General features: G+C 39.1%; 1 protein-coding gene and 1 long non-coding RNA gene across 32 annotated transcripts in view; one reads left to right on the plus strand and one right to left on the minus strand.

The window, feature by feature from the left end:
* The window catches only part of Plekha5 (pleckstrin homology domain containing A5), a 184,414-nt gene that overhangs the window by 90,324 nt on the left and 72,200 nt on the right, over positions 1–21,890 (plus strand). For 30 of the 31 annotated variants that reach the window (XR_009591998.1, XR_009591999.1, XM_060384365.1 and 27 more), the window contains 4 exons: positions 15,379–15,462; positions 16,297–16,417; positions 16,886–16,990; positions 18,924–18,996. Coding sequence is in view for 29 of the 31 variants with exons in the window: in XM_060384365.1 (XP_060240348.1) it covers positions 15,379–15,462; positions 16,297–16,417; positions 16,886–16,990; positions 18,924–18,996 (383 nt within the window). In the remaining 2 variants the exon portion in view is untranslated. Of the gene's footprint in view, positions 1–5,359; positions 5,510–15,378; positions 15,463–16,296; positions 16,418–16,885; positions 16,991–18,923; positions 18,997–21,890 lie in introns of those variants that run through there. The other variant, XM_060384357.1, reaches the window with a different exon arrangement.
* Positions 475–11,397, minus strand: LOC132654318 (uncharacterized). The gene is made up of 3 exons (XR_009592000.1): positions 11,215–11,397; positions 2,668–2,786; positions 475–994 (listed from the first exon to the last, which is right to left on the minus strand). It is a non-coding gene; the product is annotated as an uncharacterized LOC132654318 (long non-coding RNA).

Raw genomic sequence — 21,890 nt, forward strand, 5'->3', positions numbered from 1 at the left:
AGAAGAGAAGAGAAGAGAAGAGAAGAGAAAAGAGGACTTCTGTACTTTCAGCATCTCTTTTTGTTTGTAAGTTAATATGATTTGTGCTATTTAAAGAGATTGTCCTTCCTTTGCCTTTAGGCATTGTGCAGGAAGTTTTATTGACTTCTTTTTGATGTTTCTGAGAGTGGGATTTTTTTTTCTTTTCTTATTTTCCCCCTCTTACACAGTTATTCTCTTATTTTTGAAAAAGTTTCTTGAATGTTTATAAAGCATCCATTTAGAAGTTTATGAATCCCTGTTACACATAACTGTATTCAAACATAAATCTAAGTCTGTTCCCCAGAAGAATCAATAAAAATTCCTGTGCATTATGTACTTAACATGCCAGAAATACACAAAAACAAGTAAAGACGTGAAGGATTTGTTGCAAATATGGATAGCTGTTCAGCTTTAGTTTTCTGCTAATAATAAATATTTCATACTTTCTTACCGTATTTTTATTTTATTCAATTCACAGCCTAATCACAGCTCCCCTTCCTCCTCTCCTAACAGTCCCACCTTTATATCCCTCCTCCAAACCCCCATTCTTTTATCCTCAGAGAAGGGAGCTCCCCTAATGGAAACCAGTCAGCCCTGGCACATCAAGTCACAACAGGACTAGTCACATCCTCTCTCCTACATGGGCCAGAAAGGCAGCCCAGCTATGTGAAAGTGACAAAAAGGCAGGCAACCCACATGAAGAACAAGCTGCACATCTGCTACATATGTGTGAGGGGCGTAGGTCCAGCCCATGCATCCTCACTGGCTGGTGGTTCAGTCTCTGAGCCCCCATGGGCCTAGGTTAGTTTCTCTGTAGGTCTTCTTGTGGTGGCCTTGATCTCTCAGGCTCCTTCAGTCCTTCCCCCAACTCTTCTACAAGGTTCCCCAAGCGCCACCTATTGGTTGGCTGTGGGACTCTTTGTTTCCCTCAGAGGCTAGATGAAGCCTCTCAGAAGACAGTTATGGTAGGCTCCTGTAAGCATAGCAGAGTATTATTAATAGTGTCAGGCATTGGTTCTCTCCTATGGGGTAGGTCTCACGTAGTCCGATGTATAAATAAACTGAAAGAAGGAAAAAATGTATGATTATCTCACTAGATGCTGAAAAAGCCTTTGACATAATCCAACACCTCTTCAGGTTAAAAGTAATGGAGAGATCTGGGATACAAGGCACATACTTAAATACAATAAAGGCAATATACAGCAAGCAAATAGCCAACATCAAAGTAAATGGAAAGGATTGTAAGATAATTCCACTAAAATCAGGGGCAAGACAAGGGTGTCCATTCTCTCCGTTTACCTTCAATTTAGTAGTTAAGGCTCTAGCTAGAGCAACAAGACAACTAAAGGAAATCAGGATACAAATCTGAAAGGAAAAAGTCAAAGTATTGCTATTTGCAGGTAGCATGATAATATATATAAGTGACCTTCTGAATTCTACCAGAGAACTCCTATAGCTGATAAACATCTTTAGCAAAGTGGCTGGATACAAAATTAACTAAAAAATCAGTAGCCCTCCTTTTCAGGGAGCACCTCTGGGACAGGGAAGGCTTCAGGGAGTCTATGGGGTGACCCTAGCTGAGACCTCTACCAGTGGGGGACATGGCATCTGAAGAAGTCACTGCCCAGAGCCAGGTGAGACTTCCAGTGGAGGGAGGGGACACCAGCCCACTCACAAAACCTTTGTTCCAAAATCTGTCCTGCCTCTAAGCAGTGCAGGTATAAATATGGAGCAGAGATCAAGGAATGACCAATCAATGACTGGCCCAGCTGGAGACTGTTTTCTTTATTAGTATAAAAAGTTTAAGTTGAATATAATTGAAATCAACAAAATCTTAACCTAAAAAAGGAAGATAGGATTATGAGCCATATGTATAACCTTCTGGTTTTAGCATACTGTTGGCCTGCTTTCTTGTATTTCAGACTGCATAATGAAGCAATTTTGTCCTCTGATTTTAATTTTTGTTATAGCAGTTTCATAGAGAAGGAATGCTTTAGCACCGATTAGGTTGTGTGTGAGATTTGGTTGTAACATAGCTCCAATTAACATATTTGAAAAGTATTATCCCATTAGCATTCTGACAAGATATTTACAGCATATTTGGTAAAATGGGTTGCTCATTCACGTATAAATTACCATCTTGAGACAGAGGCATGCATTATAGAAGAACAGTTAGCCATTAAATAAGTCAGTTTTTGAGTTTTGTCATTCTTACAAAAAGCCCATAGGATTACATTGTTAGACTTGTTTTCAATAAGACAAAGCTGAAGGTAGGTGACCCTGTGTGGTCAGAGAACTGTTGAGAAGGCACTGAACTTGAAGAATGCAACACGTGACTCCAGGCTGGGGTGCTCTTGCCCTCTGATTAAGCTGGACTGCTTCCTGCAGGCCGTCATGTGCTCAGGCCACAGTGTGGTTGCACAGCACATCTTCTCTGTTTGGTTTACAAAGAAGAAAGATGCTTGCCAGTGTTGAGCCTGGGCCAGGCTACACGGAAAGAAGAAGTAGAGTGCACTAGAGTACAGCTATAAATTGTTGACCTTTTATGGAGGACATATAAATTAAATGTAAAGCTCTGCACACTTTGATACCCATTCTGAATCTAGGAACTATCCCATGCAGTTAAACACAGAAAGCACAACAAACCTGGGCGTGGAGCAGGCCTATAATCCCAGCACTGTGGGAGGTGGATTTCTGTGAGTTTGAAGCCAGCCTGGTCTGCAAAGCAAGTCCAAGACATCCAAGGCTACACAGAGAAACCCTGTCTGGAAAAACAAAAACATTAAATGAACAACAACAACAAAGTACACTATGATAGCCAAAGCTATTTTTTTCTTGTTTATAGCAAGAAATTGAAAACAAGTATATTTTTAATTTTTTACAATTATTCACTATATATCCCAATTGTAGCCCCCTCCCTCATCTCCTCCTGGTCCCTCCCTTTTTACCTCCCTCTTCCCCCATCCCCTAGTCCACTGAAAGGGACAGTCTTCCTCCCCTATCATCAGACCCTAGCCTATCAAGTCTCGTCATCTTTGTGGCCTGGGAAGGCCATCCAGGGGAAAGTGATCAAAGAGCAGGCAACCAAGTTCATGTCAGAGACAGCCCCTGTGCCCTTTACTAGGGAACCCACATGGAGAATGAGCTGCCTATGTGCTACATCTGAGCAGGGGGTCTGGGTCCTCTCCATGCATGGTACTTGATTTACTTGATTGGTACATCAGTCTTTGCAGGTCCCCCTGGGCCCAGAGTTTTTGGTTTTGTTGCTCTCTTTGTGGAGCTCCTGTCCCTTCTTCCATAAGACTCCCTGCACTCTGCCCAAAGTTTGACTGTGAGTTTCAGCATCTGCTTCTATCCCCTGCTGGGTGGAGTCTTTCAGAGGACATTTATGATAAGCTCCAATCCTGTTCCTGCTCTTTTACCACTTCCAGTATGTATCCTGTTTGCCCTTTTGAATGTGAATTAACTATCCTCCCTAGGGTCCTACTTATTATTTAGCTTCTTTAGGTCTGTAGATTTTACTATGGTTATACTATATTATATATATGGCTAATATCTGCCTATAAGTGAGTATATACCATGAATGTCTTTCTGCTTCTGGGTTACCTCACTAAGGATGATCTTTTCTAGTTCTATCCATTTGCTGCAAATTTCATGATTTCCTTGTTTTTAAAACCTGAGTAGTATTTTGTGTAAATGTATCACAATTTCTGTATCCACTCTTTGGTTGAGCAACATCTAGGTTGTTTCAGATTCTGGCTATTATGAATAAAGCTGCTATGAATATGATTGAGCATATAGGCTGCCTACTCTCTCCATATCTCTGCAACATAGTACTTGAAGTCCTAGCTGGAACAATAAGACAACTAAAGGAGATCAAGGGGATACAAATCAGAAATGAAAAAGTCAAAGTATCACTGTTTGCAGATGATACAATAGTATACATGAGTGACCCCAAAAATTCTACCATGGAACTCCTACAGCTGATAAACACCTTCAGCAAAGTGGCTGGATATAAAATTAATTCAAAAAAATCAGTAGCCCTCCTATATATACAAAAGACAAAAGGGGTGAGAAAGAAATTAAAGAAACAACACCCTTCATAATAACCATAAAAAACATAAAGTATCTTGGTGTAACTCTAACCAAGCAAGTGAACAACTTGTATGAAAAAAAACTTCAAGTCCATGAAGAAAGAAATGGAAGAAGATATCAGAAGATAGAAATGCTCATGGATCCCATGCTCATGGATCGGTAGGATTAACATAATAAAAATGGCCATTTTACCAAAAGCAATCTACAGATTCAATGCAATTTCCATCAAAATAGCAACACAATTCTTTACAGAGCTTGAGAGAAAAATTTTCAACTTCAAATGAAAAAAACAAAAAAAAACAAAACAAAACAAGCAAAACCCCAGAATAGCTAAAACTATCCTGTGTAATAAAAGATCTTCTAGGGGTATCTCCATCCCTGATCTCAAGCTGTATTATAGAGCAACAGTAATAAAAAGCTGATATTGCGTAGAAACAGACTGGTGGAATCGAATCAAAAAATAAGTATCTAGTAGTGCACAGGTTTAGCTAACTGGTAGGAAGTCATGAAAGAATGGAAATTGGGAGCATTGGTGCTGTTGTGAGACAGCAGTGACAGCCCCTGGGAATATAGTCCTAACTGTGGTCTCCAGGCGGCCTTCACAGAGTGTCTTCTGATCATTAACATAACAATAATAAAATGCCTGAGCAGCAGTGACAGTCATGGCTCCAGGGTTCATCAGCACAAGTAAATGACTCAGCCTTTCTTGTGCCTCAGTTTGTTCAGTAGCATGAAAGTAAGAACAAAATCAATCCACTTGTCAGGCCTGCATGGGTTTATAAGGTGCTTGACACAGTACATAGTCTGAGCAACTACCACTGTTTTTAGGTGGTGGAAAGCCAAGAGTTTCTGCCTTCTTTATAACATTGATTTGTTAAATTTTGAAACAATAAGTAGTGACATGGAAGCAGCAACAGGGAAACATTTCAAAAGGGGTACCCTTTTAGTTGATATACTTACAAACAGGAAATGCCAGTAAGTTATCTAGAGCATTTATTTTAAATTTTTCACTAAGCATTTTCTTCAAAAGCCATCTGTAATCATATTTGATATTTTACCCAATCTTCTATGCCAAATTTAAGAAAAGAAATTGAACTTGATTTTTTTTTCTTTTTTTTTTTTTTTCTGACTGGGAAGCAAGCTTAATCAGAATACATTCTTCCTGGAGAAACTGCTTTAATTTGCGGCTGCACTGACAGGCTAGAGTGTGACGTCAGTGTGGTGTCAGACTTCAGAGTGGCAGGCCAGCCTGAATGCCACAGAGCATTTCCTTGGTGTTTGGTCCTCACAGGACTCACTGAGAGCTGCTCAGAGACAAAGGAGTTGAGTCTTCCCACCCCAGGTCCTTGGTGCATGTAGCTGAGTCTTGAAGGATGTGGTTGTGACTAAGGAGGTGAGTTTCTGCTACAGCTGCTGCCTTGCTCAGTGACTGACCTGTAATAGGCACTCTGCAGCCCTGTGCCTATGAGACGCTTTGCATATCGAAATAGTTCTAAACTATTATGGTCATGTAAATATGTGGATTTGGTTTTCAAATGACTTGAACATTTTCAGATATCAACGGCTGGAAAGGTCTTCGTCTGTCCTTAACTTCTAGCTGCATAAATAGATCGTAGACATGAATTACTTTAAAGCCAAGATTTTTTTTTTTTAAATCTGTTTACCTTACTTAATTTTTTACCTTACTCAAATGGGAAGTTGAGTACCCCTCCCCAGAATTAGGTGAATAATTCTTCTGATATTCTTATGGGTAATATTATTACATAATGTCTTAAATTTTTAATGTAGTTTAAATTAACAGTTAAAATTGCCTTTGTTTCTCAATTCCAAGAGTTATTTCTGTGGTGAGATTCTAAGAATCCTTACTAATGTAAACTTTAAGAACAAAATACCAGCAGAAAAATTTTATATTAGAGACAGTATTTTTTCCATTGTAAGTCATTTCAGAAACATGTGCATTTAAGAATATATTCTTACTGGCAACACCAATTCATGTTTCTTTGAATTACAATATAAATGGATTCAGTTTGAAAGCATTGATATAAGAAAATTATGTTGCATAAACCTGTTGTTTTTGAAAAACTCTTTTACTTAAATTTCTTGTCTGTCTATGTTTTATAGATTCATTGTTTATGTTGTATAGGAACATCTAAAGTCCTTTTTTATTGACACTTGTAGCATCATGCTTTTCTTGAAGGTTCAGTAGTGGTTTTTGCTTTCAGCTTGCTAAGAATGGATGTTTTGTATGAGGAAAGGGCAATGATTCTTAGTAAATATCTCTTGCTTCAACTTTATGTGACAAATGATTTGCTGTACATATTTTTATGTAAATAATGTATTTTATGTCATTATATAAGATACCAAGTTTAAGGACTAGATTGCTACCTTACGATTCTTAGGATTGTAAATTTTACTGCATATTTGTAAGCATAAAACTAAGGTTTCAACTTTGTTTTATTTAACTTGACAGTTGTAAGATTCACAAGGTTTTCCTGAAGTTGCTGAGTTTTCAGCTTCCACCTAAGATTCTGCCCAAAGCTACAAAATTGAGGAAGTGCTGTATATGGAAAAGCCGTGAATATTTCTATTCCCTTTAGAAATTTATCACGAACTTACTTCATGATATTTTAAGACATTTTTAAAGTCTGTCTTTTTAAGCCTAGGCAGTGTGTTACTATGATGTGCTGCCTTGGAACAGATGAGGAACACAGCTTAGACAAAGACGGTTTTGAGACATTATGACATCAGAGGTCATTGGTGCCAGCAAAGTTCAAGTGAGAAGAATCTGCTGTAACTTCTTTTTGACTGAATAGATAGTTAAATCTGACGAAAAGATGGTAAGCATAGCTGGAGGGAGATGACTTAAAATGGACCTAAATTTTCCTTCACCCTAGAGTAGTGTAGACTCGGCAAGACTTTAGTGTGGTAAACTCAGATGACTAGCTCAGCCCTTTTCAGGCTTAAACTATATATTTTGTCTCTTGTGGTGAGCAAAGCATTGGGCACATTAGATGCTTAGTAGCATGTCAGTGTGAATAACTGAAGTCACTAAGCAAGTGAGAGCAGAATTACCTCACTCTCTGTACTTCACATCTTACTGTGAAGGTCGAAGCCTGCCCACTCAGTCAGACAACTGAGTGTGTTTCACTTCACACACTTTTGGAAATTAGTGTCCCCAGACCCAAGTCCTGCAGAAGCCCCCAAACTGGGCTTCCACTTCCGCCCTGGTGGCTAGTCGTCACCACTCTTGTTGTGACTCTGCTGAAGAAAGTGGACCTCGCTCAGTTCTTCTGGGTTGGATTTCTTCTGGTTGGATTTCTTGCCCCTGATGGCACACGGCAGGGATTACTTGTTCATTAAACTGACCCGTACATGCTGACGCCAAACCTCTGCTGGCCATATCATGTCACTCTCAGTCGTTAGTATATTTGAGGTTGTGTTGCCAATGCTTGTTGAATGAATACAAAGCATTTGCTCTACAAAGAAAGATGCATTTATTTTTAAAGGAAGTTGATCTTGTTTCACATGGGTATTATTTGACTTATGCTCATGAAATAATTGTTTCAGGATAGCTCATGTAGTTTCTAAACATAAGTAAATTCTGTGGAAGGAAGAATAGGTAAATGAAGAAGCTGAAGAGTTGGCTCAGTGGTTAGGAGCATGAGCTGCCCTTCAGAGGACCCAGGATTGGCTGTCAGCATCTGCACGGTGTGTCTGAAAACCACCTGGACCTCCAGTCCTAAGGGACCCATCCTTCTCTTTTGGCCTCCCTGGGCCCTGCATGCACACTGTACACTTAAATACTAGTAGGCAAAACACGCATATAGATAAAATTTTTAAATATTGTAAAATTACAGGTCAATTAAATTGCTAAGATTTTTTTATTTGAATTGTGTTATTTCATTGGTCATTTTGACTCTTAAAAACAATGCTTCATGTACAATAAAACTATCAGGCTACTTCAAACTGTATGGTAGTTTACATGTAAGTTAGAGGTAGATTACATGTCTAAAGTGATATGTCTAGGAACTAACGCCTGAACTTGCCTTTTTCTAGCTTGCTGTTGGCTTCCTCTCCACTGGTACAGTAAATGTCTATTTAGTCTATGTTGCTACTGAATATTACTAATTAGTATTCTTTGGGGAGTGGTAAAGATGTCTGAACTCATGAAATTATAGGTTATATATTTTTAATGCCACACTATTGTTTTTAAATACAAATGGAATATTTTTGCCTGTTTGTGTATGTTTCTAGTTGAGGTTCTGAATTTTGTTTTAAAAATTCCTACCTACCCTGGGACTTTTGTGACAATATTTTTTGTACAAGTTTCTTTGCCATTTTTCAAACAGTTCTTTAAACCACTGTAATATACCCTGTAATCATTTTTGGTTTTGCTATGTGGCTTTGTATGTGCTTTTTCCACTCTAGATCATTCAACAATAAATTTTAAGCATAGGCCATATTATTAGTGTTCCTTGTCACTAAATTATAGTTGTCTGTGTCTTTTTACTTCATATTAAAGATGGTGGCAGTAGCCAGCAATTTTTTAAAGTAAGGAAGTACCCAGCTGTACTTGTTTTCAGTAGCTAATTCTTCTAGCACATCCTAATTCAGGTCTATGTGGTAAGGACCATTTTACACTCATTAATATACCATGCTGCTACTAACACTTTATCCTTCCAGAAAGGGGGGGGAGGGTTGCTTTTTTTCTTTGATGTTCATTTTACAGTTGTGGTACATGAAGAATGGATAGGAGACAGTGAGTAGATTGAAGCAATTTGTAAAATATCTTGGGATCAGATAAACATGGTATAGATACAGAAATGGTAATTTACAAATTAACATTTAAGAAGTAGGTAAGCTGCTCTGAATGTGGCACTTCAGTGGGTGTGGCTCTGGTAAATAAAGCTGTTCTATGAATGTGTAGACCCTAACTCCATCCTGTAAGGGAAAAAGGATGCCCGGCTTTGCTGCAGCCATGGTTGAGATATTACAGGCTGTCTGCTCTCATAGGAAGATTTCTAGCCACTACCCAAATTAACATGGCTTAGTACCTTTACATTTGGTACAAAATTACTTTAAATTTTTATGTACATCTTAAATTCCTATTTCTCTCTTAATCATACAATGCTAGGTATAATTTTCAGTAAGATAAATGTCCTGAGTCAAATTCAGCACACACTACCTACAGGTGAGAAGATGGGTTAAATTTATTTTAGTCTTTTTTGCCTTTAATTTACCAAGTGGTCTGAAGATGTGACCCTGTCATGACACCCAGGTAGATGTGACAAGAACATTTTGTCTTTAGCTTGGTGCTAATTGAATTATTCTTGAGTTAGTTCAGAATTATTTCAAATCTATTATGAGTGTTTATTTTTATAGGTATATGTAATGTGCGTGCTATTTTTATTTTTAAAAGGTTTTTCAAAGGACGGTTTATACGTTGTCTGGTGTGTGTGCTCTCCGGTTTCACAGTGCTGTTAGTCCTTAAGGGGCTTTCTGCCTTCCTCTTGGCTTGTTGCAGTATCCTCAAGGTTTCCCAGCCAGCTTTAAGCCCCGCTCATGTGGTTAGGCCGAGGCATATTTTCAGTTGCTGTGATGCATGCCTTAGAGTTGGTGCATTTGTACTCTTTGGTACCTGTGCTAGGGGAATGTGACATAATGTTTCTAAATCTGCTGTAGTGATAATTTTTATTGGAACATCTGACTAAGAGAGGAATGTGATTACAGAGCTTCAGAACATAGAAAGGTAGAAAGGCATTGAGTTTAAATTGAATTAGAGGTTTCATGACAGCTTCAAATGGAAATGATGTTGGTAAGGCTAGTGGCAGAGCCTGGAGGACCCCCTAGCCAGACTGCATGTGCTCTGCCCAGCACTCCCTGTCAGCGGAAGAAGGGAAGGACTTCTAAGTGAATTGTGCTGCCTGCTCTGGGAACCTTTGCACCAGTTGGTGAGGTCAGAACAAAAATGACTGCTAAGTCAGAGAAGGGAAACTGGAGAAAGAAACTTAGCCATCTAAAGGAAGGCAGCCCAGCCTGGAAGCACCTCTTTCTTCCCTGTTCCGGGAACTTGGTGAACGTGGTGAGTGGGCTGACCTACTTATGCAGTGTAACCAATAATCTCACTTCAGAGAGGCACACTCTGTGAGGACTGTCAGGCCCAGGTCCCTAGTACAGCAATACTCTGCAGGTCCCATGAGCCAGGTTGTCACCATGAGAGTGTCACCAGTGATTTCTGCCTGTGAAGAACAAAATTAAGTCTGTACAGGCATGGTCTCCCTCTTTTCTCTCAAGACACCTGAGTTGATCTCTTCTCTAGATGTGAAGAAAGGATAGAAGATAAAGGGTTAAGCCCTGAGAAGAATCCCTGAGGCTAAGCAGGATGTCTGGAAACATTTAAGGCTGAGTTGCAAGTGGCATTTAGAACTGAATGTGGGGACAGGAAATGTATACTTCTCATGTTTTTAAACAATTAAATCTTTCTCATTGCTAACTGTGCGGTTCTTTTCCCACATAACCAAGGCTTAAGCATTGGTTTTCTCTTAAGAAAATCAGGGGGCTTCTGGTTTCTTTTCTTTCGTTCCTAAAATACTGACTTTTAATTGTAGGTCCAGTTTTCTCTGCCAGCATATTTTTAGTTTGTAAATAAGTTGCTAAAATAGTCATTGCATCCGCCAGATTTTTAAAATAAGATTTTTCTTCGTGTTTATTAAAATGAAAATAAGTAGCTTGCTATATAAAGCATTAGTGAATTTTCCATTTAATAATAATATAAACATTATTTTGAATCAGCATTGAATTTATCAACTTAATAACCAACTGGCTGCTACAGGCATGTTTTTAAAGCTAATTACATTTGATTGAGTGCCAATGGTGGCAGTTACTATATGACTTCTACTGACAAAAATCTCTCCAACTTTGGATCAAGCCAAAGAATATGGTGGTGATCAAGCCTGTGGTGTCCTGTTACGTCCTTGAGCTATAAACTAAACTGGAAAAAAACGTATGAACTCTGGTAGTCTTTTCAGTTGAGTAGACGTGTGCTCAAATGAGTTGCAAGCACACGTCTGAGCTGCTGGCTGCATGTTTCTTACCTACCTGGGAAACGCAGCAGCTTCTGTGGTTCCCATGGGCCTTCTGCCTCCTGCTCACACTGTTGCAGGCATGTGGGTTGGGTCCTTGTAAAAGTCCAAGGCATGGTGCTGGCTTTGTTAGAGGCCTGCCAGGAGAGCTGCCAGCTTCAGCTGCCAAGCCTCCCTGCGCGATCCTTTTCTCTTTCCCTCAGATGATTCATAGGTCATGTGGGATCACATCTGAGCTTAATGAAAAACAAAATCTTTTGGACAGTTTTCTAAAACACATACTTTTTGAAAACTTTTTCATAGTGGCTTATATAAATCACTGCCTAATAAGCTTGCTTCATTTGGTTGTAGTCTACATTCCAAAAAATCATATTAGCTGTTATTGGTAACATATTAGTACTGGTTTCAATATTTACGTCTTAAAAGGGAAAAATGAATCTACTTTATATTAGTCACTAAAATTCACCACATACTATATTTGTGTAGTCCCTCAGAGGCCCATATGTTAAAGACTTGGTCCCTAGAATGGCACTATTAAAAGGCAATAGTGTAAGAATAGTGCAAGAATGGGCAAGAATAAAGTTTTTCTATTAATTAGCAATCACTTTGTTAATAGTCACAGAAATCAGACAGACACACCATGAAATATTTTTATCCTAATATAATAAGTAAATGTTTCTACAGGAAACAGTTACAGTACTAAGAATAGCCAGAATATGGTTACTGGTCAAAATATTGCAAAGATTTTTGAGACTATGAGGAAAACCTCAAGAAATCTTATATTCAAGTTAAATCATCTTCCTGAATTTGCAAAACTTCACAAAGGAAAAAATTAGTAAAACCGCCTTCTTTTACTGTATAGAACATGCAGTGTTTGTAGTCTGCTAGCATGGGCATTTTCTTTACATATGGAAAGCTGATGTGTCTAAGAAAAGCCTTTCCCTTTTCTTTCCTAGATACTACAATATTTCATTTATTTCTTTTCCTCCATATGGGTTAAAAATAAAGTCATGTGTCTTGATTGTGTGGTTTGTGTAGGCTTATGTCTGTGCTGTTATTTCTGCTGTTACTGAGTTAGGTGTGGACTTTGGTCTGTTTGACTGACAGGACTGTAAAGAAGAGTATCTGTGGAGCATTGGCTAACCTGAAAAGTAAATGTCAAGAAAAACTGCACTCTGAACTTAGTCTGTATGCATGATACAGGGACATGGTGGCCAATTTAGGTCAAATATGGTACCAAGTAAAAAGCACAAGGCAATCAATAAAGATATGAAGCCATAGGGATTGAACCTAGGACCTCATACTGGCTAGACAGGCACCACCACTCCAACACCCGAGTATGGGAAATAGCCATCCCTATATTTGATTCAAAGAAATGATTATGTACTAACATGTAGCATGTATGTATATCTGCTATTTTCAGTTGATGTTTACCCTCTAAAGATCTATACAGTGTGGGCCTCACTGCAGAGCAGCAAATATAACAATGCTTTTCACTTGCTAGTGGTCTGAAGGATGAGGTTGTCCCTTCAGTTATTCTGGCTTGAATCATTTTTAAAAAGTAGAAATTCTGGGCCTGGGAGTTGGCTCAGTGGGTCAAGGCACCTGCTACCAAGGCTGAGAATCTGAATTCAATCCCTGGACCCACATGGTGGAAGGAAAGAATCAGTTCCTACAAGTTGCCCTCTGACCTCCATATTCATGGGCACATAATAATAAATGTTTGTTTGTTTTTTAAACAACTAGAAATTCAACATGCAGTCATTAGCAGAAAAGCTTTCTACCTCGTCTCATGATTTTAATGAGTTTATATTTGAAGTGTATGGTTTTTTTTACCTTCTGTTACACATGTGGCTGTGTGGTATTTTCATAGGAATGTTTGTATCATTCTGTTGTGTTTGGAGAAATGCATGAGAGTGAAGACATGATACTTCCCACTTAGTGTAGCTCACTGTCAAAAGCTGTGGCTGTGCGAGACAGGCTTCCCTCCCTCAGCACGGGGACTTTTTAGGGGTAGCTTTAATGTGGACCAGTCTCCGGCACATAATAAAATATTGAGCATACTGTGGGCTCCACCCAGTAGATTGCACTAACAGCCTATACTTGGAACATTTGGAAGATGTCTTCTGGTAGATACACACACACATACCACCTCCACCACCACCACCACCACCAATGACAACACCGCCACCAAGAGCTCCTGATTTTGTTCTTCAAATACATTTTAAAGGGAAACATGGAAGAGCAGGAAGTACCTATCATCACCTTTAGAAAAGTGTGGCTTTCCTCTCTTGCTGCTATGGATCTCAACACAAGAGGGAACTCATTAACTCCCTGATTATAGGGATGTTTTGTTTCAAGAGCTGAATCTTATCCCTATTGTAAGACTCTGTTAGAAACATAAACTTACATTTAAGCAACATACAAAAAAAAAAGTATCTTTTTTTTTCACTTTCAGATCTCTTGACAAGTTTTGTTTTGTTTGTTATTTGAGGGGTGCTTAGGGATCAAGCCTAGAGCCTCAAGCATGCCCAGAATTTAAATGTACTGAGGCTGAAGACGTGGCTGGGGGCTAACTCATGCATTGTTCCGTATGTATGAGTTCTCAAAGCATACGTATAAATGCTAGGTATAACTGAGTAATGCCAATAACCCCAGCTTTAGATGGCAGAGAAAGACAGATTTGAAGAGGCTCTTGACCAGCCAGCCCAGCCTAAGCAGCAAGCTCTGGTTCATAGAAACTGTCTCAAAATAATAAGGTAGAGCACAATAGAGCAAGAATACACCTGAACTCTTGCATGCACACATGGGCATGCATAACATTGCACTCGCTTGCATATCTCTCTCTCTCTCTCTCTCTCTCTCTCTCTCTCTCTCTCACACACACACACACACACACACACAGATGGAGAGACAGTGAATCAGGCAGTGACAAGCCCAGAGGAAATGGTTTAGAAAAAAACTAAACTTTCCTTAGTGGCACAGGAATAAAGATGAAGTCTCATGGAGCTGACAGTACAATTTTACCCATTAGTAAATGCAGAGGGTGCTGTGATATGAAATGGAACTACAGTCTAAAGAGGTGAGCATCTTAGGAAGGGCTTCAGTGAATGAGCATTAGAACGACTGTCTGGAACTAAATATGAAGTTGTTTCATTTGGTATGGGTGTGTTTCATAAATAGCCAATAAACTAAAAGCAACTGGTGGATACTGGAGATGGATGCAGATGTATGTTGTGTCAATTTTGGTAGCTGTGTATTAGATACAGCTTTCTGTATTTGTGGAGTTTCCATAAATAAAAAAAATGTAATAAAAAAATGTGCAAGTGAATACAAGATTTGTGGTATGCTCAGTTCGTTCTTCAGGATATGAACCTCTGTAGAAGACATTGCCAAGCACACACTATAGCTAAACTGAGGTTATTCTTGGTCTGGTTTTGAGCCTGTGGAAGTAAACTCCTGACCAGAGCAAAGCTGATGAGCTATGAGAAAGAATGGCAAGTATAGTGTGACCGTGCAGTTTTCAGATAAGCAGAAGACTCATTTTGGCAGGAGTGGGAGGGGACCTGGAGGTCATTGACTTCTCTGCCTGCCTTTGATCAGGATCATAACCGTCCCCACTAGCTGGAGGCCTGCTACCCCTCACAAGGCCAGCTGAGTATCTGTATATTAACACAGATGGGGTGAGAGAGGGTGAGACTGGTACGTGACCAAATGTAGTATGCATGTGTGAAACTGGTAAAGGACAAATTAATTTAAATATACCACCTTATGTTAGTGTTACAGAAATTTCGTGTGCTAATGTCCCTGCAGTGTTTAGCATTGTGCCATACATGACTCAATGTTTGCTCTCTAAAATGTGCCAGAGTTGAGCCCCAGTTAAAGGAGGCTGGTAAATGCTCATTCTTTCTGTTCGTGTCTTACCTGTGATGTATAAGATATAGTAGAAACTGTCCTGGTCAACTGGACTTTGTTTATGAAATATTGGGGGAATAGGGCTAAAGTCTCAGACCAAATAAGGGGGTGGGTTCCATGGTACTGTAACTGTGAGCTGTACTTCTGCTTGTATTTGCTCAGGGGCTAATGTCTGAATTTGAAAGTAGGTGCTTTGCTACTAAAATATTAGAAAAACATTTATGACTGTAGAAGGAGCTTCATGTATTTTTCTTTTTTTTTTTAGCCATAATGAACGGAAAGTGACCTGTAAGCATCCAGTCACAGGACAGCCGTCCCAGGACAATTGTATATTTGTTGTGAATGACCAGTAAGTAGATTTTCATGGAGTGCCTGCATCAGAGTGGGGTTGCATGGGATTGCTGTAACCTGAGTTTAATATAGTGCAGTCAAAACAGTTTTATCGCAGTCAGAACAGTTTTATCGGAACCTGTATGGTCAAATATAACAGTGTCAGCTCTTTACCACAACAGAGAAACATGATCTAATTTTTTTCCTGAGAAATATAATTTTAGAAGCTGTTTCATGAGAACTTAAATTCTGTCTGTCAGCTCTAGAGCTCAGAATGTCAGGCTAAAGAAACCTACAAACTTTGTTCAACTGAATTGAGCTATTTTCTTACCCTTCATTTTGGGGCTGTGATAATTAACTGTTTTCTATAAATTTTTCTTTGTTTTTTGCCATATCTACCCCTCCATTTTCTACCATTATATGGCATAAAACTATCCATAGCTATTAGTTATATCTAATGTTAGAATAATCAACATTGTAATTGTGTGTGTGTGTGTGTGTGTACTTGCAGGTATATAGAATTGAGCTCAGTGCCTCGTGACTTGTGTCACATGGCTCAAACCCTTGTAATTTGATTTTCTTTTCTTTTCTTTTCTTTTTTTTTTTTTAATTTTTCAGTTGGGGGACCAAGAAGAGTATCAGCAATAATGCCTATTTAAGTATGGTACCGACTTACATTGAACTAGAAGTTGAAGTGTTGTTCTTTTTTTTTTTTTTTTTTTAAGTGGTGAAATATTACTTTATGGTACCTAGTGTCAAACTATTTAAAAGAAGGGAACCTTTATCCCTTAGGGAGGCCCTGCTGTGAAGCAGTTCGCATGGACAGCGGGCTGTAGCATTGGTATTTTTTCAGGACTGTTGCAACCATGACATCTGAAGAAAAGAAGGAGAGACCCATAAGTATGATAAATGAAGCTTCCAACTACAACATGGCTTCAGACTATACAGCACATCCTATGAGCCCTGTGGGCAGGGTAAGTGATTCTACTTGTGCTTAATCAGTTACGAGGACTAGTTTGTATCTATTGCTATTACTTATCACAGACTGAACATTGGAAGTAGAGAATAATAATTATATTGGTGGTAATACACATAAAGAATAGATTCAAATAAATATAATAAAATTTTAATGACCTACATTTCTTCTAGATTTTGAGCTAAGATAGTGAGTAATTTTGCAAACATTATGGACGTTTGTATGAGGGAATGGACATTCTGTTGAGTCAACAAGACTCTCAGAGGGAAAATCACAAAATAGCCCTAGAAATCACCTTTCTTTGTGTATATTTCCTATACTTGACATAAGCCAGCAAAACTGGAATTGTAATTTTTCCTGAAAGTAACAGAGAAATATGGACAAAGATAAAAATTATTAAAATGAAGACGATATTAAAGCTCCAGCCCTTAATACTACATGTTCTGTCCTGTTTTTTTCTGTTTAGACATCACGGGCCTCCAAAAAGGTTCATAATTTTGGAAAAAGGTCCAATTCAATTAAAAGGAATCCTAATGCGCCTGTGGTCAGGCGCGGCTGGCTGTATAAGCAGGTACGTCTTATCTCCATCCTCAGCTACCTGGATGAGATGGGGTTAAAGTCCTCCTGGGAAGTTGATTACTAAGGGTTTTAGGAAGGTAGAGTTCATTATTACTATGTTGAAATTGTTTTCTGTGGGTTTCAGATAGGTGGCTTACAGTAGGGTCCCCAAAACCCATGGTTAGCCTGTGTTCACTGAATTTAGAAGCACTTTAAACCAGGTTCAGTAGCCTGTGCCTGTAATCCCTGTTCAGAAGGCATGGGGAAGAGTTCAAGGCCACCCTAGATTCAATTCCAGTTACAAGGAAAATTTGTTTAATTACATCAATGGCTTTGTGATATTATTGCTTTTGGTGTACCTAATAACATTCATTCATTAAAACTCATAGTTAAGAATCCTCAGGTGGCTCAGTTGGTAAAGCATCAGACCTTAAATCTGGAGGCCTGGGGTTCAAACCCAAGTAGAATTACTTTCCATAAAGGGGGAGGGGGGTGTGCAGACACAGTGGCACACGCTGAAATCCCAGCACTTGAGGAGGCAGAGGCAGGTGGATCTCTGTGAGTGCAAAGCCATGCCAGCCTGTTCTACAGAGGGAGTCCAGGACAGCCAAGGCTACACAGAGATACCCTGTCTCCAAAAAAAAGAAAGATAGAAAAGAAACAAAACAAAAGAATGACAACAAAAAACTCATAGTTAGCCTAGTGTGGTTGAACATGCCCTTAATCCAAGCACTCAGGAAGCAGAGGCAGGTCTATCTCTATAAGAGGCCTGCCTGATCTACAAAACTACAAAACGAGTTCAGGACAGCCAGGGCTGTTACACAGAGAAATGCTGTCTCTGGGGCAGGAGGATGAGGGCAACAAAACAAAAACAACTAGTAGTTAGTCTGGTGTGGTGGTGCACTCCTTTAATCTCAGCACTCAGGAAGCAGAGGCAGGTGGATCTCCCAATCCAAAACCAGCCTGGTCTATAGACCTGGTTCTAAGATAATCAAGGCTTTCTTGTCTGTTCCAAAGAACAAATGTGAAGACTGAAAATGCAAGCCATTCATACACATGTCCCTTTGGGTTTTGGTTTCTCCCTTGGAGTTGCTGTTCATTTTAAAGACAAAGATTTTACACTTAGGACTTTTTTCTACCCATATATCATCTCTATCATTTTAAGGTCACTATTAGATGAACTAGAAGTATATTAAGAAGTATTAATGTAGATGTCTAAACAAGCCTGGCATTTTTAGGGCATCTAGTTTTCTCTAGCGCTCTTGCTTACTGAATGTGAGAAAGTAATTTTTATTTTAAGTGTGATCTTGTTTGAAAGCTGTAGGTTTATGAAGTAGGTCACTTAGCATTAGCCAGCGGGAAACAGTCTTCTGCAGGACGAGTAAAACCTAACTGCAGTTGGAAGGAGAAGTGTTCATTTCACTAAATCTGCATATTCACGCTTTTCTCACCCGTTCATTCTAATCATCTTACCTTTCAAATAATGTCATGGCACATTTTTTGCTTCTTATTGATGATTAACATATTTATTAAATCTAGCTACCAGAGTGAGTCTGTACACACCACATGCTTCCATTATCCTTGTTCTCAAATGCTCACATGTTCAGAAGAGTGACTTTCAGATTGTTAATTAACATAACACTAGTCACAGGAATTTTTGTTTTAAACTTTGTAGTCAGCATATGAGAATTTATGAGGAACCATGTGATGTTTTCATATGTGTGAGCATTATGATCAAATCGGGGGCAGCATGTCTGCATCCTCAAATATCTATTATTTCTCTGTGGTAGAAACAGGGAGTCTTTCTGATCTTTTGTAACATGCTATAGTCGCCTGGCTGTGCAAGTGGCAAATCAGAACTTTGTGATAGGTCTTTTAATTAGGCTACGTTACATGCATATAAGAATTGCCTATGAAAAGTATCTAAAATCTGTTATTTAACGCAGGACAGTACCGGCATGAAGCTGTGGAAGAAGCGCTGGTTTGTGCTTTCTGACCTTTGCCTTTTTTATTATAGAGGTGAGTTCGTTGACCGCTCGAGCACTTTGCTTCATAGATGCAGTGTATGCTAAGAGCTGGATATGTCCTAAGAGAAAAGACATCAGTGCTTTTGCTGTTTACAGTGAACAAATAACATCAGGAAAGCCTTTCTTTGCTGACCCAAGGCTCAGAAGCCCTAGAGTATGGCAAAATACAAGAGAGGGCTCGAAGCAGATAGGAGACAGGGTCCTCACAGTGTGGCCCTGGCTGGCCTGGAGCTCACACTGTAGAGCAGGGTAGCCTTGGATTCACATAGGTGCACCTGCTTCTACCTCTCAAGCACTGGTATTAAAGGTGTGCACCACTGCACCTGGCTGAGCAGTGGTCTGATTTTGGTCTGCTCCCTGAATGCTGATTGATTTGTGTGAAGAGCTTAGGAATCGTCACCCTATTGCACTGTCTTTAAATACAGAACCTGACAGTATCCTTGGTTGGGTACTGTTACTTAGAGAAAACTTAGCACTTTATACCTGAGTTGGCCTGGAACCAGTGAACCTGCCTCAGCCTCATAGTCTCTAGGATGATAGACATAATCGTCACTGCCAGCTAAGATTTTTGTATGTTAATTTTGTCAGATCTAGCTGTGGGTTTATAGATTGCTTGTAAATGTGATTTTATACAAGTGAGTGTAATATCAGGAACTATTATAATGGTTTGAAGAATAAAAAACATTAATTACTAATATGAATGTGTATATGTATGTATATATGCATATATATACATGTATGTACACACACACAAACATACATACATACATAATTTGGGTTGTTTGTTATTGTTTATTGAGACAGTCTGGCTCAGTCCAGGCTGGCCTTGAATTTGTACTTCCTTCCTCTGTATTTTGTTGTATTTTTTTAAGACGAACATGCTTTTATGTTTATGAAGTTTTGTCCACATGTGAATGTACACCACCTGTGGGCGGGTGCCCAAGGAAGGCAGAAGAGGGCATCAGATCCCCTGACATTGAAGTTCCAGAGAGTTGCCAGCTGCCATGTGTGGGGTGCTGGGAAACAAACCTGGCTCCTCCATAAGCTTATCAAGTGCTCTTCGCCACTGAGCCATCTCCCAGCCCTGTTGTGTCTTCTTGGTTATATGCAGTTGGCTTTCTTTTTCTCTTCTGATTTTAATTTGAACTCCTACCTTATCGGGTATCAGAGAAACTATATACACTATCTTATTTGCTCGCTAGATTGACTACCATCTTTTGACTTTCCATCTGGGGACAACAGATAGTTGCTCTTGTCCAGTACAGGCATTTGTTCTTTTCTTAGCATTAGGAGACTTGTGGTTAACTGTTGGATGTGATGGATTCCTTTCTAGCTTTTATGTGTTCACCTATTTCTCTCAAGAAGTTTATTCTTTTCTTTGCTCTTGGGGTTAAGACTTTCTTCTTCATCTGTATAGAGTATTCCATCATGTATCTTTGGTGCAGGCTTAATGGTCATGAATGATACATCTTAGCTTGCTTGTTTTGATATATCTTTCTTACTCAATCTAAACATAATTCCTCAAGCTGTAATACATGTAGAAGAGATCATAGGGGATAGCTCTTTGACTCTGGCCTTGGCAGTGACATTTTGGAAAGGTGACTGCATTAAACTAAAGCTTCTGCAAAACAGGAAACAGTCATCACAGTGAAAATACTTATAAGCCACACATTTGATAAGCAATGTTAAATTCATTACAACTTACAACTTAATAGCAGGGTTGAGAAATACAATGTTTCCCAATTCTGTTGAGGACCCCATGGTCTCCTAGACGCAGCTCCTGACTGTGTTTATGGCTCTTGGACACTGTGCTCATGCTCATTTACTTAGTTTTCGGTATTGATTGACTGTAGTGGACCTTGTCTTCCATTCCTGATATTATTTTCCAGCTTGGCCAAGGCTACTGGTGATGCTTTCTACTTTGTTTATCCTGCCTAACTTTCTTGGGCATTGCTCAATCTTTTTCTCTGTGTCACTGATTATTCTCCCTGGGTCCTAGAGTAAATGTATCTGCTTGCTTGTATCATCTTTGAAATCTTCCAGCATTTGCCTGCGTCACCGTCACGTTGTCTCACTTTTCTAACTTTTTCATGTGTCTGGGTTATGATTTACAGGTCCTGTAGTTTGGTTATTTCTTTTGATTTTATTTGGGAATCTGCTTTTTGCTCAGACTACACTTGGGAGCTAAATCCCCAGGACCACTGAGAGGAGCAAGCACACTGCTTCTACGTGAGGTGTTTACTTCCCTGTACCCACCTGGAGCTGTGTCAGTTTTTTTCTCTCCCGTGAATTATCAAAGCTTTTCCTCTCTTTGTCTGTGATAGTCTATTCTGTCTTAGATGACTCTTTCTAATGGGACCATATGCCGGCAGCTTCTAGACCCTCATCTTACCCAGAAGTCCCCGCACTGTGATTTTTAAAATTACCTTTGGATTATACACTTTTATTTATTTATTTTATACACTCTTTTAAATTTACTTTTGGGTTAGATACTTTGATAGGTATAGCCACCTACCAAAGTAATAAAATGTGTCTCAGTCTTCTAAATATAGTTACTAGAATTGTTTTCATCAGCTCACTTCCCAGTCAATTGGGGTGGAGGAGTACTGCTACATCCGAATTTACCAAACCTGTACAAGCCATCCACCCAGCATAAGCTATGCTGTCCTCTGTCTTTAGCTGGCACCAGGCTTACTATATCATTTTTGTCATTTGAGTTTTCCACTCTTGGGGAAAAGTTAAGAGTTGTCTCCAGAATTCCCCACGAGCTACTTATATTTTCTTGCTTTTCCAGTATATTTATTGACAATTTGTGGAGTATAAAATGATAGCAAGAAAATGTTTACTATCCTCAATTTATTTCTAGAATAAAAATTTGATAATAAT

The sequence above is a fragment of the Meriones unguiculatus genome, chromosome 5, assembly GCF_030254825.1.
Source record: "Meriones unguiculatus strain TT.TT164.6M chromosome 5, Bangor_MerUng_6.1, whole genome shotgun sequence".
NCBI classification, from domain to species: domain Eukaryota; kingdom Metazoa; phylum Chordata; class Mammalia; order Rodentia; family Muridae; genus Meriones; species Meriones unguiculatus.